Here is a 16,025-nt window from a genome sequence, read left to right as displayed (position 1 = left end):
AGAAAAGATGGAAAAAATTAAGCAGGGGATGAGAGAGATGAATGACAACACAAAACGAAACGACATACATGTCATGGGAGTTCCAGAAGAAGAGAAGGGGAAAGGGGCAGAAAAAGTTTTTTGAGAAAATCATAGCTGAAAATTTCCCAACTCTCACAAAAGAAATGAACTTACATGCCCAAGAAGCATACCATACCCCAATCAAAATATATCCAAATTGACCTACTCCAAGGTACATACTACTCAAAATGTCAAAGATAAAGAGAAAATTATCACAGCAGCAAGGGAGTAGCAAACCATCACACACACAGGACGCTCAGTGAGACTTAATATGGATTTCTCTTCAGAAATCATGGAGGTGATAGAACAGTAGTACGATACAATTAGGATACTGAAAGAAAAATTGCCAGCTGAGAGCGCTTTATCCAGCGAAATTGTCCTTCATATATGAAGGTGAGTATAATATTCACAAAACAAAAAGGAACTAAGAGAGTTTGCAAAAAAGAATCCACATTTGTGGCAAATATTCAAGGAAGCCTTAGAACCTTAAAGAGAAAGACAAGAAAGAGAGGCTTGGAAGAGAGTATAGAAGAATGAATAGCAGAAAGGATAACCAGAAGAGTAAAAAGACAAAAATATGACATATGAAAACCAAATATTAAATGGTGGTAAGTAGTGGATTAACAGCAATATCATTCAATGTGAATGGATTAAAATCCACAATCAAAAGATACAGGCTGACAGAATGGATAAAATAACACGAGCGATCCATATGCTGCTTACAAGAAACTCACTTTAGACCCAGGGATACAAAACAGCTGAAAATGAAGGGCTGGAAAAAGATACTCGATGCAAAGAGTAACCAAAAAGGAGCAGGAGTAGCTATACTAGTATTAGACAAAACAGACTTTAAATGCAAAAAAGGTATAAGATATACAGAACGATTCTATATATTAATAAAATGGACAATTCATCAGGAAGCTATAACAGCCAAAAATATCTATTCACCTTATCATGGTGCCCCAAAATACATGAAACAAATGCTGGGAAAACTGAAGGGAGAAATAGACAATAATACAATAATACAATAAACTAATACAATAATCATTGGAAACTTCAACATGCCACCCACATCATTAGACAAAACTTGACATTAGATCAAAAAGAAAACAGAGAACTTGAACAACATGATAAACAAGTTAGACCTAACAGACACATACATTCTTGTCAAATGACTATGGATATTTCCCCAGGATAGACCACATGTTAGGGCACAAGACAGTTCTCAATAAATATAAAATGACTGAAATGATACAAGGCACCTTCTCTGGTCATAATGGAATGAAACTGGAAATCAATAATACACAGAGAAAAGTAAATTTGCACATGTGTGGAGGCTGAACAACACACTTCTAATCAATCAGTGGGTCAAAGAAAAAATTGCAAGAGAAATCAGTAAATATATTGAGATAAATGACAATGTGAACACAACTTATCAAAACTTATGGGATACAAGTACGGCAGTCTTGAGAGGGAAATTTATAGCCCCAAATGCCTATATTAAAAAAGAAGAAAAGTGCTAAACTCACAGACTTAACTGAACGAGTACAGAAACTAGAAAAAGAAGAACCATTCCCAAAGCAAGCAGAAGGAAAGAAATAATACAGATTAGAACAGAAATAAATGAAATTGAAACCAAAAAACAATAGAGAAAATCAACAAAACCAAAAGCTGGTTCTTTGAGAAGATAAAAAAATTGACAAACTGCTAGGTAGACTAACAGAAAAAAAGAGAGAAGATGCAAATAAATACAATTGGAAATGAAAGGGGGGATTTACAACTGATCCCACAGAAATAAAAAGAATCATAAGAGGATATTATAAGAAACTATCTGCCAACAAACTGGACAACTTAGATGAAATGGACAAATTCCTAGAAATGCACAAACAACCTACACTGAAGCAAAAGAAATACAAGAACTTAACAAACCACATTTAATGAGATTGACTCTGTCATCAAATATCTCCCAGCAAACAAAAGTCCAGGTCCAGATGACATCACAGGTGAATTCTATCAAGTATTTTGAAAGAATTAATACCAATCCTGCTTAAACCTTCCAAAAAATTGAAAAGGAGGGAAAATTACCCAACACATTTTATGAAACCAGCCTCATCCTACTACCAAATTCAGATAAAGATACAAGAAAAGAAAATTACAGACCAATCTCTCTCATGAAAAGAGATGGAAAAATTTTCAACAAAATACTTGTAAATCAATTCCAACAGCATATCAAAAGAACTGTACATCACAACCAAGTAGGATTTATTCCTGGTATGCAGAGACAGGTTCAACCAAAAAATCAATCAATGTAATAGACCATATAATAAATTGAAGGGGGAAAAAAAAATACATGCTTACCTCAATCAATACAGAAAAGGCATTTGACAAAACTCAGCATCTTTCTTGATAAAAACACTTCAAAAGATAGGAATAGAAGGAAAATTCCTCAATATGATAAAAGTCATATACAAAAACCCCACAGTCAACATCATACTCAATAGAGAGAGGTTGAAAGGTTGAAAGATTTCCCTCTAAGATTGGGAACAAGACAAGGATGCCCAGTGTCACCACTGTTATTCAATAATATTGTACTAGAAGTTCTAGCTAGGGTAATTAGACAGGAAAAAAAAATTAAAAACATCCAAACAGGTAAAGAGAAATAAAACTCTGTGGATGACATGATCCTATACTTAAGAGAATTTTGAAGTATGCAAGACAAAGCTACTTGAGCTAAAAAATGAGTAGAGCAAAGTGGAAGGATACAAGATCAACACACAAAAATAAGTATGTTTTTGTACACCAGTACTGAACTATCTGAGGAGAAAATCAGGGGAAAAATCCATTTATGATAGCAACAAAAAAACTCAAAAACCTAGGAATTAATTTAACTAAAGAAGGGCAGGAGTCATATGCAGAAAACTAGAAAACAATACTAAAAGAAACCTAGAAAAGACCTAAACAAATGAAAGAGACACTTCTTTCATGGATTGGAAGAATAAATATCATGAAGATGTCAACCCTACCCAAACTGATTAATAGGTTCAATGCAAGAGCAATGAAAATCCCAACAGTTTACTTTACAGAATTAGAAAAGGCAATTACCAAATTCATTTGGAAGGGAAAGTGCACCCAAATAGCCAAAAGCATTCTAAAAAAGAAGAGCTACATGAGAAGAATCTCACAACCTGGCCTTGAAACATAGTACAAAACCACAGTGGTCAAAACAGCATGGTATTGGCATAAAGAGAGATACATTTATCAGTGGAATATAATTGAGAGTCCAGAAATAAACCCTCGTCTATACAGTCAACTGTTTTTTGACGAATTTACCAAGTCAATGTTAATGCAACAAAGCAGTCTCTTCAAAAATAGTGCTGGGAGAACTGGATATCTATAACCAAAAGAATAAAAGAGGACTCCTATCTCACTCCCTACACAAAAATCAACACAAAATGGATCAAAGACTTAAATACAAAAAGCCAGGACCACAAAACTATTAGAAGAAAATGTAGGAGAACATCTTTAAGACTTGTAGTGGGTGATGTCTTCTTGGACCTTACACCCAAAGCATGCACAACAAAAGATAAAATAGATAAATGGAACCTGCTCAAAGTTAAACACTTTTGCACCTCACAGGACTTTGTCAAAAGGTTGAAAAGGCAGTCAACTCAATGGGAGAAAATATCTGGAAATCAATTTTCTGTAAGGGTTTAATATCCAGGATATATAAACAGATGTTACAACTCAACAATAAAAAGACAATGACCCAACTAAAAAATGGGCAAAAAACTTGAATAGACACTTGAAATACAAATGGCAAAAAAAAAAAAAAAAACACAAGAAGAAATGCTCAACATCACTAAGATTAGGGAACGCAAAACAAAACTACAATGAGATATCATTTCACACCTATCAGAATGGCCATTATTAAAAAGGCAGAGAACTAGAAGTGTTGGAGAGGACGTGGAGAGATAGGAACACTTAATCACTGTTGGTGGGAATGCAGAATGGTACAGCCACCATGGAGGACCATTTGGCAGTTCCTAAAGAAGCTTAATGTAGACTTGTCAGGGGACCCTGCAATACCACTTCTGGATATATATGCAGAAGAACTGACAGCAGTGACATGAACAGTCTTCTGCACAACAATATTCATAATGGCATTATTCACAATTGCCAAAAGTTGGAAATAACCCAGGTGTCCATCGATGATGAATGGATAAACAAACGGTGGTGTATTCACATGAAGGAGTATGATGTAGCTGTAAGAAGAAATGAAATTGAAAGCAAATGACAACATGGATGAATCTGGAGAACAGTATGTTGAGCGAAGGAAGCCAGACACAAAAGGACAAATACTCTATGACTGCATTACTATGAGCAAAATATATTGTATAACATGATGTTTGATTTAAAAAAAAAATGTTTATGTGTATCCAATACATTTAATTGAGAAATGTATCTTTTTATTCAGCTGTTTTCTTCTAATTGTTTAAATTTCCAATTATTAAATGTACAAAATAATGTTTAAAAAATAAAATTAAATCAAATTAAAATAAAAAGAATATAGAGCTATTTTAGTCTGTTTTCAGTATGGTTGATAAGTCACAGATACACTTAGAACAACTAAGCTCCCCCAGGAAGGAAAGAACTTTCTGACAGGGACATTATAATTTCATCAACTATCAAAGAAGAGGCCAAACAATATTTTTTCTAGGAGTCTTTTTTAGAATTGTTTTATTCTCTTACTCTAAACTGTTTCTTCATTGTGAATTCTTTCTACGCCAATGTACTAAAAGGATGCTAAAGATCATGCAATTAATACTATGCTAATATACTATATAGAAGTTGAACCTCATATTATTTGCAGTCATTCACTTTGGATCTTGACCTTGATATTTTAAAAATTTCATGAGGACAGTGATGTTTTTCTTATCTGCAGTGAAATAACTATCCCACTAACACCCTGGGAAATGTTTTCATATTTAAGACTACGAAATACTGAGAGCAGGAGCCATATCCTTTTACCTAATTCCTCACAAGGTTAAATGTTTATTTTTCAGAAGTAAATTTAGTTAACTTCTCAGAATGTCTTTCTAGAAAACTGCTCAATTTTACCCTTTTGGTGATGACAAAGTTGTATAACTTCAACAGTGATTCATTTCAACATTCACAGAGTTCCTACGAACAAAGCACTATGACTAACTTAGTGCTATGAAGTAAACAAGGAGGAGTGAGACACTCCTAGTCTACTATAGAGCCTTAAGTTGTGGGTTACAATGTAGAACCTGGCAAAGGAAATCTTGGAAATTGAGGAAGAAATATTATTAAATCATAGTGGAAACAACTATATAAAAAATATATAGGTTTCAAAATTACAAAAACAAAATGCGTATTTAAAAATTTTTATGGACTCTGATGCCAAATTCACAAATAGATGGGAAATACCATGTTGAATGACCAGAACATATACTTGTAATGAGAGTTAAAAATTTAAAAATGATTATGATTACTGAACCATAGAGATACTTTTTCCCCTTTACTTTTTCAGTATATAGCCAAAAGTTAATACCTGAAACTACCTAGATTGGTCCTATCCTTGTTGGTTATTTCAAATGAGGCTCACTCTTGTGCATACTTGCTATTGTAATGGTAACCACTCCTCAAACACAGGGAGACAGATTATAGATACTAGCTCCTTACTATGAGTTGCAATAAACTCTTTTTCTCTTTGAAACCCATATGTCTCAGGAATTGGTCATCTGTAGTGCATCAGGCAAAGAACCCCACTTTTGCTCAGTAACAGTGTCTCACAGATAATAACTTACCTCTAGCTGATGCAGTAGAGCTTTTCCTTTTTTATTTATTTCTACCATCAGTGTAAATATAGCAACTTTAATATCCTGTTCCACTTGCTTTTGATTTTGATTTACTTCAATTATTCTGAAAATTAAACGGTGGAAAACATCTAAAACTTAAGGCAGAAGATCGTTTTTACAATATATAAAATTGATTTCTTAAAATGTCTACACCAAAAGTTTCAAATTTTAAAAGCTATATTTTTTTTCTGAGGATGCTTCAGTTTAAACTACTTTCATCAAGATGAGACAGAAGTATAACTTCTGAAAGTCAGTTAATTCAATCTTAAAATCACAACGTATAGTATTCAAGGAAAACAAACATAATTTAAGAAAATTCAGTTTGGAAAGATTATGACAACATCAAGTAAAATTAATATGATAGGCTACCTAAAAGGATGGCAGGTATAAACTAAACAAGATAAAGCAACTATGATTTTGAACAAGTTATATAGTATTCATTCTGGTGAGGAAGTAGAAAAAGGGTAAATGCAGACACTCTTAATTTTATGGCCAAAAGCATGCTTTCCTACTCCAGGTTTCCAGGAACCCAAAGTTTCTTGTAAAGTAGAGCCACCTGAAAGCTTATTTAGAACTGTTTTACCATGTGTAAAGAAAAACATTCTTTTCTAAAAGTGAATATTCAACACAGTATATTAAAATGATTTACCATAAACAAATTAAAAGAATGAAAAAAAGAAAAGAAGAATATAAACAAAAAAAAACAAAAAAGATTTACCATAATACCATAAACATAAGTTTACCTGTTTTGGATCTGATTTCCTGTGAATTTTATGTATTTTGTTTTTTCCATCAGTTTAGTGATTAGTGTGTCTATGATAACTTTCTGAATCTGAAAAGCTTCTTCTATAAATTGGTATCTGAAGAAATAAGGAAATAAATTATTTTATATAAACATACAGACCTAAAATGAGAGAAAGTCCAAAAGCAAAGAAATGAGTAATAAAAAATTATCTTAAGATTATAAAATATATAATAATCATTCAAAGTATCAAATATACCGCTATTAGGCAGGTTTTTCCCTCTCAAAATTATCTCAAAGAGGGAGTCTTTATAGATTATATTATTCATGGACACACTTTAAATTTAGAGGTTTACAGAGCTCACTTGGCAGATGTGGCAAAAAGCAAGATAATTAAGCAGATTTATTAACAATTACACAATTTCATAATTATGAAAGTTTGATGTTGCAAAAAACATTTTAAGGTTACTTTTAAAGACCAGTAAGTAGTTGTACAATCACAAATACATGTCTTGGGGATAAACGGGGGGAAAAACACAAAAATAGCTGTGCTTTGAGATAAAGCTTCAAGTAACAGTATCATAAGATATAGCAAGTTTTAAAATTTACTTAACTAGGAAGTGAAGATGATATGCTATGGAAAACTATGTAAAGTGATATATGGGTAGTTGAGAAGATAGACAATGATGTAGAATATATAATTTATTAGAACTTTTTCAAAATGTACAGTAGTTCTAAATATATTTTACACAATGACACCTGTTCCTTATTATCTCAATGTGAAAGCTGTCAGTATTCCACTGTTATATTTTCCTAGTTCTTTTCATAGATAATCTTTATCAGATTTAATAAATTCCCTTTTATTTCTATTTTACTATTTTATATTATAAATGGATATTAAAATTTTTCAATATTTTTTCTGCTTATTTAGTCATAATTCTTTCCTCTATACTTTCAATATGACAAACGAAATGAATGATTTTCAAATGCTCAAAGTTTTATATCCCTAAGATAAAACCAAGTTGGTTGTGATTGCATTGTCTAAAAATTATATCGCTGATTTAGTTTCCTTATTTCTTAGGATTTCAAAATTTATTTCATGAGTTAGATTAGCCTGTCATTTTTCATTTTCATAACGATCTCATCAATTTTTTTTAAAGATTTATTTTTGTTTATTTACTCCCTGCCCCCTTGTTGTTTTGCACTCACTGTCTGCTCTCAGTGTCCATTAGCTTTGTGCTGTGTCTGCTCGTCTTCTCTTTAGGAGGCACTAGGAACCAAACCTCCTATGTGGGAGAGGTGTTCAACTGCTTGAGCCACCTCACCTCCCTGCTTTGTAGTGTCTCTCATAGTCTTTCCTCTTTGTGTCTCCTTGTTGCATCATCTTACCATGCCTGTCTGTCACACCAGCTTGCTGTTTTGCCTGTCTTCTTTAGGAGATCCCGGGAACTGAAGCTGAGCCCTCCCATGTGGTAGGTGGGAGCTCATTTGCTTGAGCCACATCTACTTCCCTCATCAGTTTTTGGTGCCAAGGTTATGCTGCAGAGGATTCATTTTTTTACTATCTTACGGACAAGTATGTGCAAGAACAGTGTTATTTTTACCTTAACTATTTGGTAGATTTGTCAGTGAAGTCATTTGGGTCTGAAGTAATTGGGAATTTCCCATTTGTAGGAAAAATTTAAGTTGTGTATTTAAATGAAATCAAAGGACTATTCTCATTTTCTATTTTGTCTCTTATTAGTTTTAGTACATTGTGTTTTCAAAGAATTTTCCCATTTCATGTAAACATTTTCAAATGTGTTGAAGATAAGCTTTGTATTTTTAAATATGTCTCAAGTATATATAGTGCATTCCTAGTATTGGTAATTTGGGACTGCTGTCTTAATCATTCCTAAAAGGATTAATTTTATTAAGTCTTTTAAAAGATCCAAGTTTTGGCTTTGCCTATTTCATTAATTTCTGTACATGTTTTTATGATATCATTTCCCCACTTACTTTGGGTTTGAGATAAGTGTTTAGCACATTGACTTTTCATCCTTACTTTCTAATACATGCATTAATTTTTAAAAAAATTTCTCTCCCTGCCCCCATTGCCTGCACTCTGTGTCCATTTGCTGTGTGTTCTTCTGTGTCTGCTTATATTCTTGTCAGCGGCACTGGGAATCTGTCTCTTTCTGTTGCATCATCTTGCTGCGTCAGCTTTCTGCGTGTGCAGAACCACTCCTGGGCAGGCTGCGCTTTTTTCGCGTGGGGTGGCTCTCCTCGCAGGGTGCACTCCTTGCGCATGGGGCTCCCCTACGTGGAGGACACCCTGTGTGGCATGGCACTCCTTGCGCGCATCAGCACTGAGCATGGGCCAGCTCACAACATGGGCCAGGAGGCCCTGGGTTTGAACCCTGGACCTCCCATATAGTAGGCAGATGCTCTATCGGTTGAGCCAAATCTGCTTCCCTAATATGTGCATTTAATGATATAAATTTCCTTCTGATCATGGCTTTAACTTTATACATCAAGGCTTGATACGTAACATTTTCACTATTATTCAGATCAAAATACTTCTAGAATTCACTGGGATTTCTTCTTTGACAAGATTTATATGAACTTACTTTAAACTTTATTTTGAAATTGCAAAGTTAAATTTGCAATAGTACAGAGCTCTTACATATACCTTTACACAGATAATGAGATTTTTAAATTTTGCCACATTGTAGCCCTTTAACCTCTTGATAATTCAGTACATTTCCTAAAATCATGGATAATCTCTTATGTAACCAGAGAACAGTTATTAAATACAGGAAAATTCACATTGCTATAATACTTTCATCTAATCTACAGATCATATTCCAATTATGTCATTTGTTTCAACAGTGTACTCTATATCATTTTTCTCTGTCCAATCCAGAATAATTTAGTTTTTATATATAAACTGTATTCCTTCATTTCCAAATACATGGGGATTTTCTTGTTACCTATTATTGTTTTTAGATGAATTACATTATGGTTATACCACATATTTTTATAATTTCAATCCTTTGAAATTTAAGACTTTGCCTTAGCATATGGTCAATCAAAAAACCTTATTCGCCGTAAACTTTCAGAGATGATTTTTGTACTTTTTCCAGGTTTTCTAGTTGATATTGCTGGTATGGTTAGTTCCAATGACCTAGTCTACCATTAATGAAAGCCTAGACCATTTTAAGCAATTGCTTTTATCCATTAATCAGAATCTAATGTCTAAATCAGTGACTGCAAACTCAAAATACCTATGGAGATTTCAGAAAAATTTAAGATTAAAAAAAAATATGTGAAATCTCCTCATTTTACAAAATTAGCAACTAAGTTCATATATTTTAAAACAGTGTTTAGGGCAGTGTTTCTTGACTTGGAATAATTTTGCTCCCTGGAACATCAGGCAGTGTCTGGAGACATTTTTGGTTATCACAACCAAGGGATGCTACTGGCATTTAGTAGGTAGAGGTCAAGAATATTAAGCATCCTATATTGCTCAGGACAGCCCCTCACAAAGAATTATCTAGCTCGAAATGTCAATGGTGCCAAAGTTGAGAAGCCCTGATATAGACCATCCTAATTCTGGCCAAAGAAATCATTTTCACACTGCCATTTGCCTGGGGTTCTCATAAAGTTGTATTATAAATATACAACAAAAGGTGATAGTACCTATGCTCTTTATGTTCTAGTAACTGGCAGTCCCGACACGTTAGTTTATCACATGTCTCACAGTAAAGCTTCAGCTGTTCCTTTTTATGAAAGGGACAAAACACTGGTCGCTGGCTGGTCACACCAACTGCCTCTGCAGAAACAGGGGGTTAAATAGAAGAAAATTAGCATAACTGAGTAGTAAATAGTAAGTAGTAAATAACTATTAGATTGCCCATTTAAACTCAAATCCATTAAGATAGAAAAGTGCTACAAACATTTTATCTATACCACCATTACCACTAGGTTTTAGCAATGAAAATTTTCAGTATTTTCAACATTTCAGAAGGGAAAATTGAGTAAGCTTTCCACTTTCCAAAAGTACAAATCCAAATTTATTAGGGCTAAATGTGAAGTTAAAAAGATGGTTTATGGAATTGAAAATCTTAAGAAAATAGCTCTCAGAAATGAGTATGAACCAACTGAATATCTTCTCTCTAAACACTGGAGATATTTTAAACAATGCATTTCAGAAAATGTTCACACATTTGTAAAAATTATAGCAGAGGACACCCATATTAACACAGAAATAATAATAAAGCTTCAGTATTATCTGTGACTTTTTAATAGTTTTCCAAAGTGAGGAATAAAACTGGGAAATGCTTATGCTATAAACTAAGGGGGAAATCAGAATACATATTAATAAACACCAGTTATCTCACTAATAAGGTATAGTCCAAACATTTCAGAAATAATCCCATCAAGAGAAGACCACTATGTATACCTCTAGTTGTTCTTCCATGTTTATAATTACATGTTAGTGGGATATTTTGTTTTACAAAATAAAAAGTCAATACACAATGTCTTATAAGATGCTTTTATCACGTAATGCTAAGATATTTTTCTGTGTTTTTCATAGATCAAAAAGGTTGATCGATGTTAGAGGGTGCATTTTTAAGTGAGATCAAACAACTTTCCACATACATCAGCTATTTTTATTTTTAAGAATTTTCTATTCATACTCTTCCCCATTTTTCTATGCAATTGTCTTATTGATTGTAAATACACTATAATGCATGTGACATATTGCCTGCCAAAGATTTCAGAAATATTTTTTCCATTTTAACTTATTTTATGGTATTTTTTTTTTTCAAACAGATCCTTAGACTTTAATAGAATTAATGTATCCATTTTATTCTTATGGCTTTAGTTTTTGAGAATTGCTTCTGGAAAGGCTTTACTCATTTCAGTTACAAAATTGTTTATCCTGTTTTCTTACATGGTATGTGTTATGTTTTTCCTCTTTAAATATGTGACCCATCTGAAATTTATTTTGATATAATACTTAATAAAAACTTTAAATGAAACCAACAAGTAAAATGAGTTAGGAGACTCACATTTTCTGACCATGATACAACATAATCCAGCATCTATAATTACATCGGAAGTAAAAGCTTCCTTGGTTATCTATATATCAGTTGAACATCATGAAACTAGTTTATTAAAAGAATATTGGGGAAGTGTATGTGGCTCAAGCAGTTGGGTGCCCACCTACCACATGGGAAGTCACACGTTCGGTTTCCAGTGCTTCCTAAAAAAGACGATGACCGTACAACAGACAGACACAGAGAGCAAACAGCGAGTGCAAACCACAAGGGGGGTGGGGGAAATAAATTTAAAAACCTTAAAAAAAAATACCAGAAGGAAGAGAGTTGTAAAACTGGGAAGCGGATCTGGCTCAATGGATAGAGCATCCACCTACCACATCGGAGGTCCAAGGTTCAAATCCAGGGCCTCCTGACCCATCTGGGGAAGCTGACCCATGTGCAGCGCTGATGTACGCAAGGAGTGCCGTGCCATGCAGGGGTGTCCCCCGCATAAGGGAGCCCCACATGCAGGGAGTGCGCCCTATAAGGAGAGCCACCCCACATGAAAAATGTTCAGCCTGCTCAGGAGTGGGGCTGCACACACGGAGAGCTGGTGCAGCAAGACAATGCAACAAAAAGATTTCCAGTGCCACTGATGAGAATACAAGCAGACACAGAAGAACACACAATGAAAGGACACAGAGAGCAGACAACTGGGGGGGGGGATGGAATAAATGAAAAATACATCTTTAAAAAAAAAAAGAGTTGTAAAACTGTTTAAAGCCTATTCCTTATCACCTTAAAGGGAAAGATAAGAGAAAACAAGCAAAGGCAACTTTTATTTCCATTTGTTATATATTCATACCAAATTAGGACATTTACAGGAATGGGAGGCATGGGAATATAAAGATAAGGCAGGAGGATTCAGTATTTATCCATGCTTACCGACATCTGTACTCTGATTTTAACTAAAAAATATTATACTTCCTTGTATGAAAAAAAACCAAGAGTATATTTAATGTTTATAAGCTACTGTGATGGTTAGGCTAATGTGTCAACTTGGCCAGGTAATGGTGCCCAGTTGTTTGGTCAAGCAAGCACTGGGCTAACTGTAATACAAGGGTATTCCATGGACTTTTATGATCAGTGAGCTGACTGCATAGATGACTGGCTATATCTACAATCAAGTGAGGAGACTGCTTTCATCAATGAGAAAAGCTATTTTCAGTAGGGACCAGAACAAGAAGGGGCTGTGTGACAGGTCCAACATGCTGTGAAAACTGCACTGCCACTTGGGGTATATGATTCAGCAGATCCAATGGTGCTGGAAGTGTCAATGGCAAATAGAGATGCCGTCTGGAACCTTCGGCAGGCCTTTATAGGAGAATCACAATGCAGAAATCCTTAGGATTTTAGAGCAAAGCCTTGCCATCCTCTAAAGGTAAATACTTTCCTTTTGAGAAATAGCTTTTGGACTGCTACTGGGCTGTGGCAGCTTGATTTTATGAATTCTAAAAAGAGATATAGGACTTTCGGGAAGATGGTAGAGTAGAAAGACATGGGACTCACTTCTCCTCCAGAAAAATAGCTAAAGGACAGGCTGAAACAGCCTAAAAAAGATCTTCTAGGGATTAGGCTGAACACCACCCAGAGGAGAGAGGGACAAAAAGGAAGGCGACATGACAGAACTGTTAGTCGAAACCAGAGGCTACTACTACTGGCACCATCCCCCACACTAAAGACATTTTAGAACTCTTGGACCTTTGGGCCTGTGACTACAGACAAAGGGGGTTCCAGGGTTCTACCACCGCAGGAAAGGGGAGGGAGTGGGACACAGCCTAAGCTGATTCAGCTTCTGACCCACAAATTTGGTCTGCTATGTCCCAGGAGCCCTTCCAGGCCGGGTGGGGCTACACATTGTTTGCCTTGAAGCCCCAAAGTGGTTAAAGATATACAACCTTCCCAATCTCTTCCTCTACTAACAGGGACTGATTGATGAGGACACAGAGGCAGTAGAAATACTTCCAACCTGGGAAAAGGGAGGGAGCTGACAGAGAAGGCTGGACAACTGTTTTAGAGACAGTTTGAATTACAAAGCTCCTAGCCTTCAGACAGAAAGCTCTATCACATTGATCCCATCTGTGTTGCAACAAATACACTCCAACCAGGCATGGCACTGAGAACTGCCAAGTTCAAGGAAGTGCACTCAAGAAAACTAAAAATAAGTAGGAAAGGCTTTTTCTGGCCTCAACAGTCTCCCTCTCCAAGGCCTTAAGAATTCTATAACCAATTACTTGGTCCAGTGCCCAGTTTTCAGCAACAGTAGTAAAATCCTAACAATCCAGATTGAGCCAAGAATCAAACAGCAGTGGTAACCACAGCCCCCTGCCACTAAATCCCTACAAAAGAGAAAGAAATTGAGCATCTGAGTAAACTATACCCTAATCAGATGCCTAAATATCAGCAAAAAATTATGAGCCATGCTAAGAAAATACAAGACATGGCCCAAGAAAAGGAATATATCAAAGCCCCAGAAGAGACATAGGATTCGAGAGAACTTATTAGCATGATATGCACAAGTTTCCAAAATCTATTTAATGAGTTGAAAGACAACATGGTTAAAGAGATAAATGATATCAAGACACTGAAGAAGAATTTGAAATACTGAATGGAAAAATAACAGAGCACATGGAAATGAATGACAATATAGGAGATCAAAAACACATTTAAGGACACAAGAGCAGACTTGAAAAGATGGAAAAAATAATAAGTGATACCAAAGACAGAACAGCTAAAATTTAAGAGAGAAAAGAATGGAAAAAATGGAGCAGGAGCTCAGAGAGATGAATGACAACACAAAATGCAACAATGTACATGTCATGGGAGTTCCAGAAGGAGAAGAGAATGGAAAAGGGGCAGATAAGAGTATTTGAGGAAATCATAGCTGAAAATTTCCCAACTCTCACAAAAGTACTTACGTGTCCAAGAAGCACACAGTACCCCAATCAGAATAAATCCAAATAGACCTACTCCAAGACAAATACTACTCAGAATGCCAAATGTCATCAAAGATAAAGAGAAAATTGTAAGAGCTAGGGAGTAGCAAACCATCACATACAAGGGACATCCAGTATGACTTAGCGCAGCTGTCTCTGCAGAAACTATGGAGGTGAGAAAACAGTGGTATGAAGAAATTAGGATACTGAAAGAGAAAAACTGGCAGCTAAGAATTCTTTATCCAGAAGATTGTTCATCAAATATGAAGGTGAGTATAAAATATTCACAAACAGAAACTAAGAGTTTGCAAAAAAGAAATCGACCCTTGAGGAACTATTAAGGGAAGCCTTAGAAACTGGAAAAAAAAAAAAAAAAAAAAAGACAGGAGAGATAACCTTGAAGGAGAGTATAAAAGAAAGCAGAAAGGATAACCAAAAGAGTAAAAAGCCAGACCAAAAAAAAAGATATGACATGAACACCAAAGAAAAAAATGGAGGAAGTAAACAATGCATTTACAATGATATCATTTAATGTGAATGAAGTGAATTCCACAATCAAAAGATACAGACTGACAGAATGGATAAAAAAACACGCGCCATCCACATGCTCCTTACAAGAAACTCACCTTAGACCCAGGGATACAAACTGGCTGAAAGTGGAGGGTTAAAAAAGATACTCCACGAGAAAAGTAACCAGAAAAGAGCAGGGGTAGCTATACTAATATCAGACAAAACAGACTTTAATAGCAAAAAAGTTATAAGAGATACAGAAGGCCATCATATATTAATAAAATGGACAATCCATCAGGAAGATATAATAGTCATAAATATCTATATACCTAACCTGGTTACCTCAAAATACTTGAGACCAACTCTAGGAAGACTGAAGGGAGAAATAAACTTCAACCCCAATCACATCATGAGACAGAGCAACTAGGCAGAAGATCAAAAGTAAACAGAGAACTTGAAAATGATAAACAAGTTAGACCTAACAGGCATCCAAACTCAGGGAGTTATACATTATTCTCAAATGCCAATGGATATTTCTCCAGGATAGACCACATGTTAGGGCATAATGCAGCTCTCAATTAATATAAAAAGATTGAAATTATACAAAGCACCTTCTCTAATCATAATGGAATAAAACTGGACATAATAATACACAGGAAAAAAGTAAATTTGCAAATGTGTGGAGGCTGAACAACATACTCCTAAATAATCAGTGGGTCAAAGAAAAAATTGCAAGGGAAATCAAATATATTGAGACAAATGAAAATGTGAACACAACATATCAAAACTTAAAGAATACAGATATGGCAGT

At 34.9% G+C, this 16,025-nt stretch overlaps 1 protein-coding gene across 2 annotated transcripts in view; it reads right to left on the bottom strand.

Annotated features, from left to right (window-relative positions):
- The window catches only part of TRIM24 (tripartite motif containing 24), a 140,008-nt gene that overhangs the window by 47,969 nt on the left and 76,014 nt on the right, over positions 1 to 16,025 (bottom strand). For both annotated transcript variants that reach the window (XM_058297435.2, XM_058297436.2), the window contains exons 4-6: positions 10,363 to 10,495; positions 6,683 to 6,799; positions 5,889 to 6,003 (exon numbers count right to left, since the gene is read on the bottom strand). In XM_058297435.2, the coding sequence (XP_058153418.1) occupies positions 5,889 to 6,003; positions 6,683 to 6,799; positions 10,363 to 10,495 (365 nt within the window). The remainder of the gene's footprint in view (positions 1 to 5,888; positions 6,004 to 6,682; positions 6,800 to 10,362; positions 10,496 to 16,025) is intronic.

The sequence above is a fragment of the Dasypus novemcinctus genome, chromosome 5, assembly GCF_030445035.2.
Source record: "Dasypus novemcinctus isolate mDasNov1 chromosome 5, mDasNov1.1.hap2, whole genome shotgun sequence".
Taxonomy (NCBI): domain Eukaryota; kingdom Metazoa; phylum Chordata; class Mammalia; order Cingulata; family Dasypodidae; genus Dasypus; species Dasypus novemcinctus.
This window is presented reverse-complemented; position numbering and strand designations above follow the sequence as displayed.